Genomic DNA, 18,083 nt, shown 5'->3' with positions numbered 1-18,083 from the left:
GTGACTCATGCAAATTAGAAACACAAAGGTAAAACAAAGGTTTTATTTGACATCTTTTAAATTAAGAATCTCAGATTAGTACAAAAACGATGCATTTACATGCGGTTGTACACACTTCATCAGGCATAAAGCTGGACATTTAATGTTCCTCACACATCCATCATAGAAAATGGAATGATAATGCTGGTTTTGTGATTCTTAGGATTATGTCCTTTAAACAATGGATCAAAACCTAAAAAAACTAAACAGTTAATCTGTTATGTTTTGACTGCCATCACTGTAGCTAACAAGAACCAGAAAACATTTTTAACTTGACCATAAAATAGAGGAAATGCTTCATAAATGGAAGACTTAGCATTAATGACAAAATTATTTTTCCAATAATGTCATCAATCAAAGTGGGTCACATGCAAAAAAAAAACAACAAATGTTTGAGTATGATAAACAATCCATTACATATGTAGTTACACGTAGCAGGACACAACACAAAATGTCAAAATAAAACAAAAAATACTTGTATATGTATCGATATTTGGACATTTAGATAAGAACAAAGCTGAATGGTGATTCCTGACCAGAGTATTTATGTTTGTTTGGAACCTGGATTATTTCCACAGGTTGCTGCTGTGCTGCAGGATTGTAATCCTAAACTGCTTGTGCAAACTCTTCCAGCTGCAACCTGCAAAAACCCAGACTTAAAGAACAAATCCAGACGTTTACCACATTTTTATATTTAATGGCAAAAACGTTTTCAAACATTCCTAACTTGACTTTGTGATGTTGGTGAACGTTTTTGGTGATGCTTAAGTCAACACTGAAATAATACTTACAAAGATATAGGTCAACACAACACCTGCCTTTAAATAAACATCCTAAATCAAATGAACAAACAATAAGAGAATAATCTGATAATCATCATACAAGCTTTAAAGAAAAAGTGTCAGGGGTTTACATACTGATGCTGATTCGCTCGAGTTTCTACATCCAATTTAACTCTTAGAGAAGCTTAGTGCCTTTGCTGCTTTCAGCCTTAAAATAAATTGAAATGCTGGTAAAATGGAGGAATGTTTTTTTTTATTACTTCATAAAGTATTAAAAGGGCAGAGATGGTGACTGTGCTGCATTCCTCAAGTTTCTTCTTCTTTCAAAACTCTGGTCAACTACTAGGGATTTCGAATTTGGCTCAATTTAAAGAAGGTTTTTGAAGAGTCCTGTGCTACTAGCTATAAATTTCAGTATTGCTAAAACTCCAGAGACAGAGAAGTCTTTCTATATGGACGTTCACGGAGAAGGCAACGCACTCTCTTGTTTCTCCACCCACATGCTTGTGCTTTCCCTTTGCTCTGGTCTCATCCCAAAACAACATTCCTAATTACTCCCTAAAGTTGTGCCTGTCGAAAGAAAAAAACACAACAATAAAACTAAATCAATGGATCCAAATGTATTGAATATAAGTAGCATATTATGCAGCAGCTCGTCAACTTTACTCACCCTCTTCTCCGTCGGTCAACACCAGCGCCTGGAGGATATCAGAAAGCGAGACGATTCCCTTCACCACTTCGTTCTCATCGACGACCACGAGTCTGTGAACCTGGAGGAGACAGAGGACCGCCACCCAAATGAGCCTCAGGTCTGCTGAGTACAGTAACTCAATATTACCACAGGGCAAAGAGAATGAACAGAGAGAACGAAGAACCAACATGTGAAAAGGTGAAATTAGCTGGAACAAACATGCTGGATACATTTCAGTCTTCTGCTGATTTACTGAAGTGATGACACACATTTAGAGGGATACAAGTTATGCGTTTTTATGCACAGACGTCACAAAATTAAACCGAAGAAGCAAAATAGATTTCCGTCTCCTCATGCACACATTTCGTCTTCTACACATGGATACAATGTCATGTTACTTCCTTCTCCTACAAACTCAAACAAGAATGAGAGTCAATGCAAATTTAGAATAAAATAAAAGCTAATTAAACAAATGTTCTATGGTTTTACTCATTTGAATATCATTATAAGATAGCTGATACTCACTGATGTGTTGCACAGAAAAACTTTACACTAAAGAGGAGGCAGACACTCTAACGCAACAATTTGTTCCATTACTTCAATATTTATATATTATACTGTTTTAAATAACAATCATATTTTTATCTTGTGACATCCAAGCAACTAGACTTAAAAGAAACACTCATTTTATGCTCTTACTGGAACAAATATGCCAACTCCAATATAAACTGTAGGTAGAAATGTCACAATAACAAATTATCCAAGAAATTATTGCAATAAATTATCATATTGTTGTTTTGAGACCATTCTCCACATGATAAAGGCATGACAATGCAAGTACACCCTCTCAAAGATCAATACATTTTACTTTCCAAATAATATTTAACACTGGAGCTAGAAGACATTTTAAATATCCAAAACAAATAAACAAAAAGCAACATATAAAATTAATTAGAAAGTCTCAACAAAATAAAATTGATCTTCAAAATATATTAATCCTTTGGTTCAGATAGGAGAAACAGGCAAAACTGCAAATTAGGACTTTTGTAAAAAAATAAATAAATAAGCTATTTTTTACTGTGTGCCAAATGTTTGCAGCATTTTTCAAAATGGCAGCTTTCCAATAATAATAATAAAGATTAACCGAACTACACACACAAGCATGCCAGCAGAAATTATTGCATCCCTTTTTAATTTATGACAGGTTTAACTGGTGGGTTTAGTTTCTCCCACATGTGAGGTGATGATGCTGCAGGAGAACCTGGGTGGTTAAATCCATCTGCACTTTATTTATGCAGCTCTGGTTCACCTTCTTATTAAATTAAGTTTATAAAACTGGTTGACTTGAATTTTCAATAATTCACTATTAATTGACAGACTGATTGGGTCTCTAGCATCAGATAAAAACAATGGAAAAAGTGAATTATTTTGTTACTCATCAGTCTTAGTAACTGTGAGTCTTTATTAACTCCAGCTTGGTGCTGGTTTTCATATAAGACTATATAGACACAAATCATGAGAAAATATTTCAATGAAGCAGACGGTGTCAACCTCAGCTGTCTAAAACTACACCGTCCACCTTCCTACGTTATGACAGCTGATTGGCTCCATTTCCTGCAATACAATCTGAATTTTCTAAAGCAGAAATGGATAAAAACTTTTTCTCCTCGTCTGGGAGAACAAGAAATTGTGACTATTTATTTATTTATAGTCTTGCTTTCTTTTTCTTGTTCAGGACGTAAAAAGCAGGTTTTGGTGTCCTCCGCTCCTCACCTCGGCCTCTACCAGTCTGGTGATGATGGCTTCAAGGGTCTCATGTCTGTTGCAGGTCAGGACTCCCTCAAAGTACTGCGAGCGATGCTTCAACGCCTTGGTCACAGTCACGTCCAGGTTGTTGTACGTCTTCTCTGCAGCCAGATTCTGTTAGAGGGAAAACTCTCAGCGTATGATGTTTCACAGTGAAGGGCATTTTCACACAAATGTATCTAAGAGAAGCAAACAGCAGCGTGACTCTGAGGCTCACACTCTGGCGCTAGAAACACAAACACCACGCAGCAGCTTCTCACGGTTGTTTTGAACTCCCCTCAAGGCTCCAGCCCTGCTGTGCTGTTAAACTGGGGCAACTTCTAGGATGAAAAGTCAGCATAACTCTGAATGTGGTTTCTCAATCACTTCCATTGTGACCCACAGAGGAAAACACCAGACAAGCACTTGTTCACTCTGCATGAAGGGCATTGCTTCACCTTTCAGTGAACCCTCACTGATGATGGTCACGCTCTGTCCTCAACTTCAAAAGTGCTGTCCCCACCCCGATACTGAGACGAAATACGAGGCTTACATGTTCTTCAGATGATTCTTCCTTTAAGATCTGAATGCAGGTCTTTCATGTTATCTTCAGCAAATTGAAGGATTTATATAAATAATCAAATGTAATTAAAAGAAGAATTTATTATTCTTAATATCACAGCTGTGACAAGCTGGAAGACAACAAAGACACTATCTGAGGTAATTAAAGGAGATCCATTATGCTTCCTTCAACAGGTTAGGATATGATGTCAATTATGTTTTTTTGCACAACATTTTTATTAGATAATGGGATTGTAGTCTGTTCAGTTCTGTCTATTTTCACAATGAGCTGTCCACTGGTCACTTTAAATCCAAATGAGCTGCTGCTTTCCACACCCCCAAATCAACATTTACACTCGCACGTGAAAATGGCTGCAAACAGATGCGCAATTATGAAACTGTGCTTCTTTGCAAAGCATTAGTAGAGCCTCCTGAACAACCAACAAGAATCCAGAAAGTTGTTTCTGGATGGTAAGTCCACAACAAAACATTTGTCTTTTCCAGCAGCCATTGTACAGAGCATGTAGCGGTAAAACCAGCTGACCAAACGTGCTGGAGTTCCACTTGGGTTGCTAGGTAACGGCACAGAGCATTCAGAAGGGTTTTGAAACAGCAGATACCAAAAACATCATCTTATTGTCAGAAAACAGCTGGTTTGTTTTGAGCGCCACAATTGTTTTTAGAAGCAGTTGAGACCCAAATGGAAGTACAAAAAAAAATGCAAAATGTTCATTTATAAAGTAATGAAAAAAATATACCTAGAAAATAATATTAGCACAATATCAAAATAAGTGACTGCACAGAACTTACTATGACATCAAATTTTGAGTATATGTCCACCACTCGACCTGCAAGTAAGACAAAATAATTTTAGAAAACTGCGGATACTGAGAAGAAGCAAACAGGAAAAAGAAGCTTCAGTCAGCCCGCTTACCTTTGTCATCCACAACAGGGAGCGCGGACACTCGTTGCTCCACAAAAATACCCAGCGCCGTGTACAGAGGGGTGTCTGCTCGGACCACTGCTATGTTCTTGAACGTCCCAATGTTCAGTTCCTCTAAAGTCTGATTCAAGAATGAGGCTCTTGGCATCTCTGATATCTGAGCACAGAAAACAGCCATCTTTAGGGAATCACAGTTGTTTTTCACCATGACGTTTTCCCTACTTTAGTTTTAGTTGTTGAACTTTATTACAGATCTACAACAAAAAAAAAAGATAATTATGTTGCATTGCATTGAGAAATTGTTGATTAGCTTGTTTCAAATTTTGTGAGCTATTAAAAATAAAATACAGAAAAGTTTAAAAAAAAACTATGTATAGGAAAATATATTTTCTATGACATGTTGAGACATTTCTGTGGTTGGTTTGGGCTTTCAGACAGCAAGTGAGACCAAGACATTGGAAGATAACAGGTTAAAGCGGAACAAAGTCACTTTGTTTCATGCTTTTGAGATTTCAACGTCAGTTAATAAAAACATGCTGATTGGGAAAAGACAAAGATTAATATTCTCTAGTGAATACACACACAAACTCCCAAGTTAGTAATGCTAGTCACTCTAGCAGCAAGATGATGACAGTTTCTAAAATGTTTCAAAATAAATTTAAAGATCAGTAATAGATCACCAAACTCTAATCGGTCTTTAGTCTAGACATATTCATCCTGTATCTGTAATAAAACCAGTGGAAACTTACAAAAAGCTTCAGGAACTTAAGAATCCTCTTGTGTGTGAGGATATACAGCGTGTTCCCGGTCAGCGGGTCGATTACAGGCAACCTGTGGATCTTGTGCCTCAACAGAGACGACACCGCATCATACAAACTGAGATGTAATCAGAAAAAACAAAATCACTAAGTTATTCAAACTTATTTTGTAATAAATGTTTAGAAAAAAGTGCTATAGTGTACGTTTGTTTCTTGCAAAAGAAAGTCCAATAAATAAGTTCAAAGAAAATAAAGTCATAAAGATCACATTTAAACAATCGTTTGATCTCTATGATGGCATCAGATTCAGCATACTTAAATGTCCAGTTAGGAACGATCACAATGCTGATCACAACTATGATAAGAAAAAAAAAAGAAAGAATTAAACTTTACAGTAAAAACAATGCAGTGCTGCTACCAACCTGGCATTGGGAGAAATGCAAACCAAAGGCTTGAAAGAGTCTTGAAGGTACACCTCTAAAATGAATACAAAAACAGAAAAATAATAATTAATTACAATTAATAAAATTATAAATGTTGAAGTTTGAGTGATCATTAAAAGCTCTCACCTCTCCATGTTTCAATTTTGTGCTCTTCCAACTCATATATCTGAACCTGAAAAATAAAAAAGCACAGGTTCAGTCACTGATGAAATAAATTAAAATGACATTAACAGTTTATGTTACAAACTTTGTGTTTAAAACACAAAAGCATCTCACCAACGGAGACTTGTAATAGCGATGAAGAATGTTAATGAAGTCTGTTATAGTTAGCATACCTGTGGGTTGGATTGGAAAAACACCACCGCGAATAATTAACTATATTATAACATTTATTATTGTTTTTTTTTTTTTACATATGTTTATCATTAGTGTTACTTTCAAATGAAAATTTTTTCTTACCCACAAAGCACTGCTTCTTGCTGTCCCAAAGAGGAGCTGCTCTCACCCCATTTGAAACAAGCGCAAAGAAAGCCTTCTTCACCTGAAGGATAGTTAAATATTCAATTAATTTCTGGAACCAGATAAAATTTGCATTTGTGTAAATGTATTTGCTTTACCTGAAGCGACGTATCAAACACCACTAATTTGGAACTAGTGGGCACGAGGTCGTAACAGCGGTGCGACTTCATAAACCTGGTGTAAACATTTTGCTCTCGTTCTGAAGAAATTAATGCAATGTACACTCTTCTGTGAAAGTGGATCTGATTGAGGCAGAAATATATTTAACAAAGCCACTTACCTTCAATGATTGGATCCTTTTTGCCTTCAAGATCATCAATGCTTACTGGGATCTGGAAGAAGAAGGTCAATAATCCAAGTATTAAATGATTTTAGGTCAGGTCATTCTTTTTTGCAATAGAGTTAAGGGGTCATAAACTAAATGTTGTACCTGCAACAGATATATTTGTCAGTGTTTTCAGACTACAGATACAAAATTAGATTCTGAAAATTAGATTTAGAATTGAAATCTAAATTGAGTGCAGATTGAAAACGAAAGCAGCTTTCTATCATCTTCATACAGCTACAAACTCAAAAATAAACAAAGCTGCATATGTTCAGGGTGTCTTATAACAAAAGTCAGCCTTGAATTAGATAGTTATTTACACTGATGTCAGTGGGAGGTCATGTTCTAAAGCAATAAGCTGACTACACCTGCTGCACAACAGAGCATTAAGCCAAACTGACAGTAAAAATAAAACATGGTAGTAAAAAAAAAAAAAAAAAAAGGTTAAAGCTAATTTCTGTAATATTTTTGCCAAAGACATTTACACTGCCTAAACATGCTCCATTTTGCATTACGTGTTCCAAATGGGGAAGTCATTATTACAAATTGCAATTTATTGCAAATAAATAAACAATGTTTAGCCTGGTGGGGGGCAGAAGTAAAGCCTGGTGGCCCGCCAGACTTATAATACACTGGGGGAAACTCTGAATAAACAGGCATAAAAGTCACCTAAAACCAACAGGTTGAAAGATACAAGACTTGATGAGCACAGTTGACATCAAATTGTTTGAAGTAACTTCAAGATTAACTTGAGTTTAAAAAGTAAACATTACCACCACCTCTAAAGTAAACTCATACTGAGTAAAAGCTTGACAAGGAAATCATAGGAAGAGGAGGAAAATAACCCTGGTGATTTGGAGCTTAAACAGCAATGAAGAGAAAGCCCCAAAACATTATGATCTATCTGTTTTGTACAGATCAACACATTATAATATTTTATGATCTAGTGAAGTTGTATAACCACCCATATATGAGCACACCTAAAGTTTTTAACTGTGCTGTTTCTGAACGAGAACCCGACTTTAAATACTAAATTTGTGAAATGTTCTACTGAGGAGAAACGTTAAATGTAACCCTCTGTGATCCCTATTGTTTACATTTGCTTATGCTGAGATCCCAAACTATTTGAAAGCATTTACTCTGCTCTGAAGCTGCAATTTGTACGGCCTCCTTTTAGAAGCAACTCTGGCGCTAAAGAGAATCCCCAACCCAGCTGAACTATTGATCCTGTGTTAATGGTAAACGGACAGGCCGTCTGAGACCCATGTGTAGCGTTCAGCCAAATCGTGTTTCCAGTGGTTCAGTCTATGCATCGGGTAGTTTACTGAGGTCACACTCAGAGCAGATCCGGGATGACACATAAACACTACCTGTCTCTCAGAATAAGACTTTGGGGGATGCAGGCTAGCTCTACTTCATAAAAACACAGGCAATCAGTAAACTAGTAAAACATCAAGCTGCAGGCTAGTCAGTTGACACATTTCAAAGTTTAATCTTAAACCCCCTCGGTTGTCGTTACTGAAGCTCTGGTCATACTAAAAAAAGAGACTTTTGTTCACCACTATTAGCACTGGCGTTAGCTTGTTAGCTAGCTAGCGTCAAAGTTGGCTGACTTTTAAAAGCGCCAGTCGAGGTGACATTTCATGACGGCTCAAGCTTTTAATGCACTTTCTTTGCACAGTTTGAAATCAATAGACAATCATCACATTTTTGCTAAACAGTGGCCTCTGTTATAAGCTTTCCTAACCAACCTCTAAGACAGAGACAACCCTAAAAACATATATAAAAAGCTTTCCAGCAAGTAGCTAAACTTTAGCGTACTAGTCAAAGCTTTAAACTGAAGTGGATAGGCTGCATTATAAGGGTTTCAAGAGTAGAAATAACAGCAAAGTTCATAGCTTACACACTCCATGTTCCACCCGGTCTACAACTGATTGGGATCTCACAAAGGCACGCAAACCTCCTTCCGCTGTGACGCAAAGGGAGCTGTTACCGTAATATCTGTGGTACTGGCGCAACCAGGCGGCATCGCCGTAATAAATGTGTTAAACGCATTTCAGGACGGGATCAAATAAAAACGTTAAGATCCTCTTTTATATAAAGTTTTAATGGTAAATAATTGCTTTGTAAATGTAATTGTGCGCATTAGGGAGAAGTAAATGAAACAGAACTCAATATAATAGTTTATTTGTTCATCAAGAATATTTACGTTTTGGAAGTATTTAGAAAAAACCTTCAAATTCATGTATCCGTTTTTTGTTTTGGACTGGGTTTTTTTGTTGTTTTTTTTTTTTCATTTTTATACTCCTGATTATATAAGTAAAATATATGTGCATAATAAAACATATGTGTTTTTTATTTAGATTGCAATGCTTTATGGGAGGTTATTTAATTTAACTTGGTGTAGACAGACATGCATACATACAAGTCATGCATACTTATAACATATGTATGCATATATGTACATTTTCAGTCAAGTTGATCAAATTATAGTATTTTGAAGTATTGATCAAAATATTTATTTTATGACTGAATAACAAAACAAAAATAATTCGATGACTGATTAATAAAATCAATCAGCAGGTAATTTTTCTGTTTTTATATGGTCAACACTATACATTAGGCTAGTTGGGGGGGGAGGGATTATAAATTTGATAAAACCTGTATGACAAATGGCAGAATGAGAGCATATTTAAGATATTTTTAATATTTGTAGCAGTCCTCAGTGTGTGGATTTTTCCTAAAATAAGTAAAATTGGGATATTTCTGTATACATAACACAGTATGCTCACTAGATAAACTACTAGCAGCTGTTTTCAGTAGAAAGTCCAGGACTTGAGTGAGATACCTGACTGTTGTGCTTGTAGTTGAGCTTGTATTTGTTCATTAAAGGCCTTTAGCTAAGACTAATGCAAATAAATCCACACCCTTAATGTGATTTTTTTTTTTACCCCTCCAGTGGGTCTTTTGTGGGTTCTAGTGTCCCTTATATGACAGTAGGCTGACAGGAAACGGGGAAGGATAGGGGGGAAGACATGCGGCAAATATCGTCGGGTCCGGGAGTCGAACCTGCGACGGCCGCGTCGAGGAATGAAGGCCTCCAAATATGGGTCGCGCTAACCACTACGCCACCACGGCACACCCCTTAATGTGATTTTTAAGAATACACAACTAATTATACAGCCTCATGTATATCATAAAAAAATAAATGTTGGCATCGTAAAGAAGAAAAATCAGGGACATCCAACAAGTGACAGATTTGTTTATTTACAAAACAGTTTACAGCAAGATTTCTAAATTACTGTTGACCCACAGGGGAATACTGGTGTTCAGGTGCACAACACCTGCACCTATGGTGTCAAGTCAATAAAGGAAAAAAAAAACAAAAAAACTTAAGAGCACCTTGAGTCAAGAAAAGGAAGCAGATGAAGGAGTTTGAACATCTGTAAGGCACAAGACACATCATCACCAGCCTCTGCTCAACTATCATCAGTTACCCACCATTTAACTATCTAGGCAAAGCATTTTATAAAGTTAGAAGTATCCAGTACAGCTACAACACAAAGCTTTAGGGGATAAAACAAACAGAATTACTGTACATTAGATTTCTGTAAGGGTACGGGTTTTGTAAAAACAAATCAAAAAGAAAAGATTTCAAGTGTTTGACAGTGACCATTTGTCAGAAAGGCTACAGGCACTATGGTTGGGTTTTATCAAGCACGTTAAAGTCATCAACTTAAAACTCACTAAACTAACTCCGTGGCCGCCTTCATAGTATTTTGTAATACTAAAATGCAAATCAAAAACTGAAATCTATGAATCCTTTAAGTTTTGATAAACAATCCAAGAGTGTACTCCGTGTAGAAAAACGGAGCGCAACAACTTGCGTCGCTCCAGATATTTTCCAAAGTACCAAATCACATTCTAAGATTTTAGTTATATAAAGGGCTTCACTTGTAATTAGCAAATATTTATTCCACCTACAAGTGTTGTCCATAACAACCTTATCACAATGAATGGGGAAAAATTATACTACAGATATGAGCGATGTGTATCGGCTTAGTTAAATATACAATAACAGAACGGTGTCATGACGACGCGTCAGCACAGCTCATGAGTAAGAGGTACCTGAGGATGAGCAGATAAAAATTACAGTGAGAACTGAGAAACCCCAGTGAGATTTCTTTTCTTACAGAGTGCTGATAGAATAGTGACCACATTTAAAGCAATGTGAACTGTGAGTGCATTTCTGTCAAAAAGACCTGCTGAAATCATGGACCAGTCCTTGGAAATAATAATAATAAAAAAGAAGCACAATTATTCCCAGAATGCATTTGAACGTTAAAGTATCCAGTGAAGATGCTTCTTTGAGAGGTTAATCCTGCTCTAGACATTTCTCTCTTTCCATGGTTACAATTGCTGGGATCTAGTATCATTTGTTGGGCAGCTGCTTTGCTATGTAAATCAATCTTGAATTCTGAGCGGAGAACAAACGTCCCTCTGCTCCATCAATGAGGCCACTGTTAGCAAGCTGGTGAAGTTGTGCCTCATGTCTTCAGTAAATCAGCTCACTGGTGTCCTGCATAAACCTTTACATCACTGCACACTTCTTCTCCTCTGGAGGTGCATTCCCGTCAGCTTTCTCCATCTCCAAAATGATTCGCTTGAAAACCTCCACAGCAGTCTGCGTTTCAAGCAAGAGTCTTTGTCAGACATGAACAATAGATTAGCATCAAGGGCTAACTTTAAGGGTTTTTTTTACCTCGTTTTCTTTGGCGGAAGACTCCATGAATGCTGCTCCCCAGGAATCAGCTAGTTTTTTCCCCTCCTCTGGTTTGATAACCCTTGAAACAAATTGACAAAATGCATAGTGAAGCGGGAACATCTCATTGGTTCCTTGTTTTAAAAAGTGTACTCGAAACCTTCACATGGTCAAATTCAATAACTTCTTAAGATATAAATCCTTCTGGTTAATAAATAGGCTATTGTGACCCGAGTTCCAAAGTACAACACAATAATTTGAATTTGGCTAATTAAGCTAATGTCAGTTTTAAACATGTATAATTTTTACTAAAAAACATGGAATTCAATTTAACCTAGATGATTCTTACACCAGTTTTACTTCATCACTTCAAATATGTTTTGTTTTTTTGTTTTTTTTTACATCAGTGTAGCTGTACAAATCAAAACAAGTTGTGAGGTCTAGAGTGCAACACAAGTTACATTTAGTAGCAATTTTAAGCACATTTTCTAAAGTTCAAGCACTTTCAAAAACTTGAAAAACACCAACGAATTTAAGTTTCAGGTGTCATAGGATCTCTGTTTAAGGACTGTATGGCAGTCGCAATGTTTAGGTTTCTAAAGATTGCTTATTTAAGCGAGTTTTCATCACCAATTTAAGCTGTTGCTCCTAATGATGAGTTTCAGAGTGTCTATAATTAACCAACCATAATGCAATCCAGGCATGTTATAAAATACTCCCACTTCATAGTAGGAATGAAAACAGCTTCTATGAAAGCAGGAGAAACAAATAATATAGCTATGATAGCTGTAGCCTAAACCAAATAATCACATCAATGCTCACCTTTCCATGTGAAGATCTTTTTTGTTTCCTACAAGAACAGTTGGAACCCTGAAAAGAAACATAGCTCAAATTGTACAAATACACACTTTAAATTTTCTCAGTTATAAAGAATTTAAGGGACTGATTGGACTTACTGAATTTTGCCAACCATATCTAGCAGCTTGTCGTGTAGAACCTGCACAACTTCAAAACTGGACAGGGGACAGACAATGTTATTTTAAACATTGATCTGGAAGAATAATATTAACAAAACTTCAACATTTGGATACAGAACTAACCAAATGGGAATCTTATGACATAAATTACTTCATGGTATAATTCTAATCAACATGAGTTTTTGCTGCTTAGCTGTATGAAATGCTCTAACTGTGAGCATCATAGTTGTTTTGCAGCATTTGAAGCAGCACTAAACACTAAACCGACAGTTTCCCTGAGTCTTAACTGTAGTTCATAGTATTACTAAAAATAAATAGTAATACTAAACACTGACCTCATTTAATTTGCACATCTATTAGATGCTTTTGGCTTTGATACTCTCCTGTATTTTCTATTCAGAGACCCAGTTTCCAGGATTTCCAATTAGAACTTAAAGACAAACATACGCAGAATGTCACTTGGTATTTTATTTAAAATAAAGTATCATCGATTTCTTTTGGGTCTGACAAAATCTTGTTTGATTTAGATGGAGATAAATATATTTACTGTTTATGTTCAACCTAACAGTTTCTTGAATGCTTTCAAGAACCTAAACACCAAAATCAAATGATTTACCAGAAAAGGACTCAGATTAAAACAAACATTTTTAAATCAATAAGAAATGGTGATAACTTGGCTGAACAAAATAACTGTTAAAATTCAATTAACTGAATTTTATTCTAACCATTAAAAAGTCAAAGAAGCAATGTTTTGAATACTTAATAGTAACGTCTTAAAAAAATGTGAAAATAAGAAAACTTTTGAGGATTTTTAGGCCCTTAGGTCTTTTTCTTTGAGACGTTTCTACAAAAATAGAGGGACACTTGTAGCTTATTAAATAGTTGTGTTATCTAGTACAATTTAAAAGTTGTTACATTCTTTCAAATGAGATTGTTTAGACACTAATCTCTTAAAACATTTGGTTGATATAACTTTTATGGTTCAACTTAAATAAATAAAAAAATAAAATATATATATATATATATATATATATTATTTTTCCTCTATAGACCGCTTATAAATAGCTAAACAACAAAAACTCCAATCTGGAATGAACTAAAACTTTACTTGTTATTGATGTGATTCAATAGTAAACACTGGATAAAACCCAAATAATTCCCGTCTTGAAGCAGATCTAAGACTTCTTAATGCAAAGTTTTTTACTGAAATAAAGGTAACTACAACAGCCATCCACTCACCTTTTCATGGAAGTCACTGAATAGACCAGAACATAACCATGGATGTCCATTGAGTGGGATTGTGGAAAAATTGAGTACTCATCCTACAGAGGGAGAATAGGGATTTCCATTACATTTTATAAATAAAAGTCTTGAAGATTTCAAAAACAACACTAAAAACAAGAGGCAAATATGCCTATTAGTCAGAAATATTCAGTTTAAATCACTCAGATCAGTTATGACAACAACTAAGTAACTTACTTGTCCAGCTGTGTCAACTAGCTGCAGATTGAAGTCCTGACCTTTCACGTTGACCATTTTGTTAAACGCTAAAGACAAAAAAGAGCAGTTTTTACAATTTTCACATTAAACCATAAAGTACTCTTAAAACTGAGCAAATATAAAATCACTCACTGTTTTCAATGGTTGGGTCATAGGAGTCGACAAACTGTCCTTCAACAAACTGTATCGTAAGAGACGACTTCCCTGCATGAAGAGCACAGAAGACTCTTAAACAACAAAACGATTCAATGATAACTGATGTTCATTCGTGATTGATGCTGCTCAGCATTTAAATGCAAACTATAAAAAATAACCTGACAGGAAAGAAAGAATAGGCAACCAGCTGCCAATGTGTGAGTTTTTTCCAAACAAAGTAGGCTGGACCTTTAACAAAGCGAGTCTTAAAACTAAGTTTTGATCATAATTTGTGTCCTTACAAGCATCCAAGGGTTTTAAAAATTACATTTCAATATCTGGATCATCAGTTGGGTTAGTGACCTTTCAGCTTGTTGCAAAAAGCACAGAGTTAATTAGAATTTAAGAGAACAAGGGTAGTCGGTCTGTCTTTACAGAAAATAACACAAAACTGTTAAAATGTTGCGAAAGCTTTAGAAGTTGAACTGAAGAATATTTTGTAGATGTCTATTTTTCTGGTGGAAATTTTAGCTGTAGATTTTGTCATTTTCTCTACAGCAACATGGATTATAGTCAGGAATTTTGTAAGTGAAAAATGTCTCAATAGCTCTGCGTCGATGAGCCAATTTACTCAGAAAATTGTTTAAATGTTCATTAGAATTTAAAGTTTATTGATTTTTGAGAATGTGTTCTTGCATTTTTATGTCATTATTACGATTATATGACTTGAAAATGTTCTCAAAACAACAATGTTATCATTTATCGCAATAAGTTCTGGGACAATTTATCATCCAGCAAAATTTGTTATTGTGACAGGCCTACTGATATTATTTACCCCATACAAGTCCCAAATTCCACAAAGAATTGGAAGGAAATATTCTAATTTCAAGATTTATCAATGTTATTTAAAAGAACTAGAGAATGTTTTTAAGTTATAGCTTTTATTGAGAAAAAACAAAACAATACAAGCACTTTAACAAATTAACTAAACCACTCAAGGTCATTTGTTTACCTTTCTCGGCAGCATCTAAAAATAAAAAAAATGTGTAATTTAGGCCTTTAATGTTTTACAAATTTTTATTTTAACCCTGAATTATATCTTTTGAAAACACTGAAACTATCTTAACCATCAATTAAAATATTTATATACTCTTTTAGACTAATTGTTTATTTTGATTATTTTGACACGCAAACAGAAAGCCAGTTTAAAGAATGCGAGGCAAATGAATACTTCTGGAGTGATGACAATCCTTATTTGATCAATAAAACACACGTGTATAAAAAAAATAGTTCAAAATTCACAACTTTTGAAAACTTTTAATACAAGTGGTAGGCACCGTTTTAAACTTGAGTAGGTTGTGAAAAGATAGTGCGTTGTAACCTTGTGCCTATTTAAACAGTAAACAAACATTTTCCGAGTTAAGCCTGAAACAGTGATGCAACAAAAGGACAAACATCGAGATATTATTAAACAGAAACAGTTGGGATAATATATGAATAGTGTTTGAAGGGTAGATATGTTAATTAAATGAATAGTCTACATAAATGTTATGGTTGAAATTCTTAACAAAAAGCTTCTTGGTAGCCGAATAACACCTGCTGAGCTAACATTTAGTGTCACATAAGGTAGCATATGGCAGAAAATATAGAGCTAATAGCTTTTAACTTTGGTATTAAGAATATGAATATAGAAAGCATATATAAGCTTGTAGACAAGATTTTAGTGCTGATAGGTAGATACACTCAAAACGAAAACAAAGCCAGGATATTAGCATGTTAGCCTGCTAGCTCACCGACATCAGCTGTACTCACCTACGGACCGGTAACCTATGACCGCGATCTTTCTGTATTTTGGTTGAGGCATCGCGGTGAAAACTTTGCCGCACAAGTTCTGAACAAGGTAATACGCCAACAAATTTCACGATCTGAACAAACTTTTATCGCCACATTCGTCCCGCGTCACGTGACAACAACAAACTTTCCGGAGCTCTGCCCCGCTCGAGCTCTCCGAGCTGGGCCTCAAGCTGGGTTTCCACACTTTTACCGAACCAAAAACAACCTGCGCCTAACTCAAACAGCTTCCAATTTCTGTATCTGAGTCGGACGTGAACATGTACACGAAATTTGTAGCGGGAAAAGAGGTCGTTCGAAACAAAACTGTAAACACAAAAAGGCGAGTTCAACGCGGTCGCGAGCTGCAAGTCAAACTGACGGAAATTGCCATTGTGTAAGCACACCGTCGTAAAACCAGCCGATGAGTCAGAGAAATGACATGAACGGGCTTTCAGGCTTATTTGTACAGTAGATGTCACTCTTTGGACGTCCCAGCAAGTTCCTGAGAACTATCCTTTTTAAGACTGTTCCAGACAGACGGCAAACAACATCAAATAACTCCTTTTTATTTAAATCACAAATATTGAACTCAACTAAACTCATACTATAGAACACAAATATGAACACGTGTTTACTCAGCTGGCCTCCATGATAATGTTTGGAAAGATAAATTAGAATACACACTAAATCTGAAAAGAAATTCCCTTTTATTTCTTTTTTCCCCTTTTCTGGTAATAGTATAGTGAGGATGGTTGCCTTATAGTGTGAAGGGCAGATTTTAGTTGAATTGAAAATCTATTTCTGTGCCAGATATTGCTATTTGCTAAAAGCACAGATAAATGTGTATAGTTTCACCAGAATGTTTCTTCTGACATGAAATACTATTGACTGATTGATCCACTGATTATTGGAAGAGTGAACAATACCAGTGGGAACATGCAAAAAGTGTTTGATTGCTACAATAAGAAGTGTATATAAACAGTTAGATAAAAATGTAAGTAAAAAGCGATGTATTGTAATTTAGATTTGGAAGCTATCTGTGTAATTTTCTATCAATATTTTCAAACATAAATTTATTGGCATTTTGATAATAGCTGTCCAGCCAAATGTCAATATCTGCGTATTACTATTGGGTCACATGGCATTGGTGTCTATCTCCAGAGAAACAGAGACGCCCTGGACATCATCAGTCAAGACAAAATTAAAATAAATCTAAATCTGCCATTCCACCGTATCTACTCAAACTTCTGTGACCACGTTCCCACTGTCCACAATGCGGATGAAATAGTGGCCCACAAAACATTTGAACCACCAAACCAGGTCACGGTATGTTTGATATTTAACAACCCTATTTACACCAGTAGCAAGCAATATTTCATACAAATTCTTTGATTATTAAAGGATGTTCCAAAAAAAAACAACACATTGAACAAAACAGACCTGAAGCTTTACTTTTAATGGTTGTCTAATTTGAAACTTTACATAAAAAAACTAATAAAGATCATAGGACTGTAAACATTTTTACTTAACCTTATTTCTCAATTTGAATTTATAAAAGCCAGCGTGTAATATGTGATTTAAGTTTTTGTCTTTCCTGTCTCATCAACAATCATCTTCTATGCATTTGTACATGTTAAAAATTGGAGGCAACAGTCAATACCTGACTTTGTATTGAGTGAATCATTTTTTGAATAGGGCTAGTTTGAACAATGTTTTCCCTTAATAAATGAAATCATTTGAAAATGGCATTTTGTATTGAAGGTACGGTAGTTATTTTTGTCTGACTTTAAAACTGGCTAGAAGAAACAATTAAATGTGACCAAAAAACATATGTAGAGGAAGCTCATGATTACAGTGAGCAGTTGAAAGCATTCCGAGTTAAGACCTTGAGTTATGGCAAAAGATGAATTGCCACAAACACTAATACATGTGGAAATATACACAAAAAGCTTTTTAGCTGCTAGACAATAAAAATAATTTCATTGATATTCGAAATGTCATTTCTATCTAAAATTAAAATATAAATTACA

General features: G+C 35.4%; 2 protein-coding genes across 2 annotated transcripts; both read right to left on the bottom strand.

Moving 5' to 3' along the window:
• Window positions 1-14: 14 nt before the first annotated feature.
• On the bottom strand, window positions 15-8,877 carry prkag1 (protein kinase, AMP-activated, gamma 1 non-catalytic subunit). Its single transcript, XM_028002252.1, has 13 exons — window positions 8,750-8,877; window positions 6,802-6,853; window positions 6,620-6,720; window positions 6,462-6,543; window positions 6,279-6,337; window positions 6,129-6,174; window positions 5,982-6,036; window positions 5,551-5,677; window positions 4,793-4,958; window positions 4,669-4,706; window positions 3,286-3,432; window positions 1,492-1,591; window positions 15-1,391 (listed from the first exon to the last, which is right to left on the bottom strand). The coding sequence occupies exons 1-13, from the start codon at window positions 8,756-8,758 to the stop codon at window positions 1,369-1,371; spliced, it is 1,005 nt and encodes a 334-aa protein (XP_027858053.1). The 5' UTR covers window positions 8,759-8,877; the 3' UTR covers window positions 15-1,368.
• Window positions 8,878-10,092: 1,215 nt separating this feature from the next.
• On the bottom strand, window positions 10,093-16,472 carry rhebl1 (Ras homolog, mTORC1 binding like 1). The gene is made up of 8 exons (XM_028002254.1): window positions 16,033-16,472; window positions 14,218-14,289; window positions 14,065-14,132; window positions 13,825-13,907; window positions 12,565-12,621; window positions 12,431-12,478; window positions 11,609-11,690; window positions 10,093-11,530 (listed from the first exon to the last, which is right to left on the bottom strand). The coding sequence occupies exons 1-8, from the start codon at window positions 16,082-16,084 to the stop codon at window positions 11,438-11,440; spliced, it is 555 nt and encodes a 184-aa protein (XP_027858055.1). The 5' UTR covers window positions 16,085-16,472; the 3' UTR covers window positions 10,093-11,437.
• Window positions 16,473-18,083: the final 1,611 nt, after the last annotated feature.

This window comes from Xiphophorus couchianus, chromosome 20, assembly GCF_001444195.1.
Source record: "Xiphophorus couchianus chromosome 20, X_couchianus-1.0, whole genome shotgun sequence".
Taxonomy (NCBI): domain Eukaryota; kingdom Metazoa; phylum Chordata; class Actinopteri; order Cyprinodontiformes; family Poeciliidae; genus Xiphophorus; species Xiphophorus couchianus.
This window is presented reverse-complemented; position numbering and strand designations above follow the sequence as displayed.